This window comes from Triticum urartu, chromosome 5 (genome assembly GCF_003073215.2).
Source record: "Triticum urartu cultivar G1812 chromosome 5, Tu2.1, whole genome shotgun sequence".
Lineage (NCBI taxonomy): Eukaryota > Viridiplantae > Streptophyta > Magnoliopsida > Poales > Poaceae > Triticum > Triticum urartu.
The window spans coordinates 551,277,254-551,282,452 of NC_053026.1; the positions used below are offsets into that span (position 1 = coordinate 551,277,254).

Consider the following 5,199-nt stretch of genomic DNA (forward strand, 5'->3'; position numbering starts at 1 on the left):
CTTTGTAAGATTTTTAAGAATAATCAATAAAATGGCCGCATGCATCCCCCAGATGTAGAGGCCGGGGACCATCCTCCTTTTCTAAAAAAACTTTGCAACAATGCAGGAAGCGGCTAGGAAGGACGTGGAGAGGGCATTTGGTGTGCTTCAAACTCGTTGGGGAATTATGCGAAGCGCTGCAATGATGTGGGAATCGGAAACTTTGTGGTAGCTGATGACATGTTGTGTTATTCTGCACAATATGATTATCGAGGATGAGGGTGATGGTGTAGAAACCCATGATTTCGAAGCACGCGGATGACAAGTTGAAATCCCGGAAGATCAAGATGCGGCTCAGCTTATGAACTTTCTACGGATGCACCAGAATCTTCGAAATCAGCAGGTGCACACGCAGCTACTCAATGATCTCGTGGAGTACATGTGAATCTACAATGGCAACCAAGGAGGCAATGCTTGAGTTTGACACTTCAAATAAATTTTATGTAAACGCTATATATGCTTGATAGCAATAATTGCTATTTACATGTGATATTGGGTGGCAGCATGCATGTATTTGCTTGAATTTGATAGTTCGGATTGGAGATATGTGGATGCACAGAAGAAAATATGAGGACCCGTTCGGATGCGCCTGCATGCGTATCCGGACGCGTCCGCGGATGTTTGAAGGGCCGGATTTACCAAGTCTGGTTGTAGATGCTCTAAGTTTGTTGGCTTGTGCTTGCATGATTTTGTATCTTAATAATGTACTGCAAACGGTGATCATGATGATACGCGTATCTCCCGTGTGTCGTCGAAAATATAAGCACGCGGGCTTATGTTTCGAGTGTTGTAGTGCTGGAGAAAGTAACAAGAACAAAGAACTCCCGTTTTCTTTTTTCTTTCTAGTCCCTTGATTCTGTGAGTGGCTTGTTGTTTGAATTTTTGTGATTGGGATGTGTTCCCTGATCTTGTATTTCATATGAGAATCTTTTGGTTAAGGAGCATGTTGAATGCAGGCAGAGTGCTCTACACTGGACTACTGCCTGTCCGCTTTTTTTTGGCCCTTTTTTGCGAAATGCAGCGTTGGGCTCGTAGTACAGATCCGTTGTTGTACGTGGGCAGAGCAGAGGAGGCATGCATGGAGCACATGGGGCGATATATTTTCTGACTTGAGTGAGAGGGCTACGGAGGGAGAGCAGCAGAGTCACGGCCGAGCTTTGAATGAAGGAGGAGATACGGCACGATGATATTTGATCCACGTGACGTGAAGTCCTCATTAGCACAGGACAAGTTCGTGCACAGCCTGGCCCCTTTATAAACGTTTGCGTCTGCTCCCCATGTCTGCTGCTTCAGGCTCAGTTCGACTGGGATTCTACAGTATCAAGTAATTTGAACTGAAACCACGACACTTTATTTTGGATCGGAGGGAGTAGTATCAAGCTGATTTCTATTTGTTTGGGCTTCATTCTCTTCAGCGTGAAGCTTGTTTGATCCGTTTCGTTTGGGATGTTTCAGCAGCAGGTACGAACACATGCGTCCATGTTCATTCATACTACTAGTATGTGCTTACAAGTTTGAACCACTGCATTCAGTCGAATCGCTATTAGCTGCCTGCACTTGCACGTGTCAACTGTCAAGAGCAGTGCCATCGATGTTAGCTGCACTTGCACGTGTGTCTGTGTCATTACACTGCTTGCACAAGAATTCACGTTTCCAAAGAGACGTCTACTAGTAGAAGATAGCTCACGTGCATGTACCTGCATGATCGTACTGCTTGCATGAAATGAACCCTACTACCATTTCCTTGTAGCATCTGCATTACAGCACAGCATGTCGTGGTTGCGTGCATGAACTGGGTGACTTGGACAACTGTGCTGTTGCTCGACGTGTATGCCACCGCCAATATCGACGTGCCTTGTTTCGCCATTTATGTCTCTAAACACAGAGAGGGAAATCACTGTAGAGTTCTTAGAACTGCCACTCTAGGAAAATGTTGGGACCCCATGACCAGGAGGCTCCTCACCGTTTCGTCCTGGCCGATCGGGCTTGCGGCCAGCCTTGTGCCAGCACCAGTCCTTTTCTAAGTTTGTTTCTCTGTGCTTGTATGATTGTATCTACTATCTTAATGTAAATGGTCATCATGAATTTATGCTGATACGCATATCTCCTGCGTGTTGTCGGGGATGGACCCAGAGCACAGGGTATCTCTCAACGTTTTCGATCGCAAGTTTAGTTACGTGAGGATGATAATTTTAGTTGACAAGTATGACAACTTTCGTGTTTTAGTTTGTTTTCGGCAGAAACTTATTATGTCACTGGAATTTGTCATCCTTGTGTGACTAGGATTGCCATCGAAAAACGTCAGGGTTGGAATGCCGCGCATCTGACGTGTGCCACTTATCATTTGGGTATATATAAGCACGCGGGTAGCGTTCAGGCTTGTTATTCATCTTGTGCACAGATCACGCTCTTTGCTCCTGGAAGAGAAGAAAGCACGATATACGTGAGAGCGCAGCCCAAAGTATGCATTTCGCTCTTGCTTCTTTCTTCTAGTGTTTGCATAACTTCGTTCTCCTATCACTCGCCGGCTGTGTGTGACGGTTTATCATCTTGTTCGAGTCTTCCAGGGCAGTAGTGGAGCACCGCAGCGTGCGAGCCAACGCAGGCATGGCGACGGCGGAGGCAGACGTCGGCGCCCCCGCGAGCGTGACCGCGCCGATGATGCTGCACGGGCGCGTGGCGATCGTCACGGGCGGCGCCGGCGGGATCGGCTCGGCCGTGTCGCGGCACCTGGCGTCCCTCGGCGCGCGCGTGGCCGTCGCCTACGTCGGGGACCCGGCGCCGGCGCGGGACCTCGTGGCCGGCATCAACGCCGCCGCGCACGGAGCCGACCATGATCCGCGCGCCGTGGCGGTGGAGGCGGACGTGTCGGACGCGGCGCAGGTGCGGGCGCTGTTCGACGCGGCGGCGGCGGCGTTCGGCGGGGAGCTGCACGTGCTGGTGACGGCGGCGGCGGTGATGGACACCTCCTACCCGCCGCTGGCGGACACGAGCGAGGCGACCTACGACGCGGCCTTCGGCACCAACGCGCGGGGCACCTTCCTGTGCCTCCGCGAGGCGGCGCGCCGGCTGGCCCGCGACGGCCGCGGCCGGATCGTCACCTTCTCGTCGTCCGGGGTCGGGTCGCTGCGGCCGGGCTACGCGGCGTACGCGGCCAGCAAGGCGGCCGTGGAGACCATGACGAGGATCCTGGCGCGGGAGCTGCGGGGCACCGGGATCACCGCCAACGCCGTGGCCCCCGGGTCCACGGCCACGCCCATGTTCTACGGCGGCAAGACGGACGAGGAGGCGGAGCGGTACATCGCGGAGGCGCCGCTGGGGAGGCTGGGGATGCCCGAAGACATCGCCCCGCTCGTGGGCTTCCTCGCCAGCGACGCCGGCGGGTGGGTCAACGCCCAGGTCCTGCGCTGCAACGGCGGCACCATCTGACATGATCAGTGTTCGAGTGTTTCGTTGGCTTCGCAGCAGTGCTCTTTTTTCTCTCGCTGTTGGAACTGTGTATGTGTGTGTTTTGGTGCGTTATCCGTGTTGTTGCGGTGGACTTTCTTGTGGAATTATGGTTGCTATCATGACACAGAGCATCTCCGGCCGCGTTCCCAACAAGGTCCTCCAGACGATTTTTCAGCCACTGGTGTCAAAAAATCGACCAGTCACGTCCCAAAGACCCATTTTCGCCTGCTCAGGCCGAAATTGGCACCGGCGGATCCAACCCGAACCCGGCGCGCTGGAGGGCACTCGGGGGCGCCGGGCAAATCGTTTTTTGCGCGAAACAGCCGCGGGCCCTCCTTGCCAGCGACTCGTCTCTCTTCCCGCCGCTTCGTTGTCCTCGTCGCCTCGTTTCCCGCGGCGAATCAATGCCAAAGCTGCCGCGCGCTGCCGCGCCGGTCAGCCTCCTCCATTGATGCCGCACGGGCGGCGCGGTGACCGGACGACGCGCGTCCCCTCGCCCGCCACGCGTACGAGCGGCGTCTCCGCCTACATAAGCCAAACCCCAGCGCGTCGGTGACACGCATAGAATCTCCACCGCCGCAGCGTCATTTCTCCCCCTTTCCTCCCTCTCCTCTCGTCGTCTCTAGTTCAAAGCATGGCCGAGCGCTTCTCAGGTGATGGTGCGGCGGCGAACGGCTTCGGCCGCCACCACCTTCACGAGGACGAAGCTCGGCTCCTCTTCGAGGCCGAGTACCCGGTCCCGCCGGACATGCGGGTACCGGGGACGTGGAGGATCAGCGCCGGCGGGGTCCCGGTGCCACCACCGCCCACCGGGGCGGCGCGACGTGCGGAGATCGCGCGTATCCATGCCTCTCTACCGCGGGCGGCGAGGGAAGGTCCGCAGTATGTCCCCGACAGCCCGCTCTGGGAGCCATACTTTCGCCGCCGCCACGCCGAGCAGCTAGAGGCCACCAACGGCGTCATGCCCTCCGGAAGGCTCAACTCCGAAGGCCGACGCTGATGGGAGGGCGTGCCCGGCCGCACGCTGGAGGCCGTCCTCGAGTACATCGAGGGCCGCAACACGCCGAGACTGGAGTACCCCGCTCCCCCGTCCATCTCTCGCCGGCATGGGAGCTCGTGGACGCCGAGGCGCATGGACCTGGGGGCGTCCTCCTCCTCGTCCGGCCGCTCGTCCGACTCTCCCTGCCTCCGCCCCGTCAAGCCGGAGCCGCAGGACAAGCCTGTCAGCGCACGCACCCACAGCTCCGGCGTCTGCATCGATGACTCCGCCCCCGCCTCTGGCCGCCTCGTCCTCGCCAGGACGAAGCCGGAGCCAGGCCTCCCCGCGGAGTACGAGGAGATAGCCCGGCGCGGCTTCTCCGACGAGGACGCTCTACGATGGGCGCGGGACGACTACCTCCGCGACGAGATGGTCCGGCAGCGTCGGGCCCTGGAGGAGATAACCGCCCGCAAACGTGGGCGCGAGGACGAGTGCGGCGTCGTGATCCTCGACAGTGACGACGACGAGGACTCCCCCGGACCGTCCAACCCGCCGCGCCAACCGGGGGAGGGTTGTAGCAGGGACGGCGACTGCGGAGGAGGCGGCGGCGACGACGACGACGGCGGCGGCGGCGGGCGGCGAGGAGCGGCGAGGGAGACGGCGAGAAGCAGCCTAGTAGCGTTTTTTTTCTTTTTTGTAAAATATTTTAAATATGTACGAACTCGCCAAAG

General features: G+C 57.4%; 1 protein-coding gene across 1 annotated transcript; it reads left to right on the forward strand.

The window, feature by feature from the left end:
* The first annotated feature begins 2,306 nt into the window (after positions 1-2,306).
* Positions 2,307-3,630, forward strand: LOC125510602 (NADPH-dependent aldehyde reductase-like protein, chloroplastic). The gene is made up of 2 exons (XM_048675827.1): positions 2,307-2,500; positions 2,607-3,630. Exon 2 carries the CDS (start codon positions 2,647-2,649, stop codon positions 3,466-3,468), a length of 822 nt encoding a protein of 273 aa, XP_048531784.1. The 5' UTR covers positions 2,307-2,500; positions 2,607-2,646; the 3' UTR covers positions 3,469-3,630.
* Positions 3,631-5,199: the final 1,569 nt, after the last annotated feature.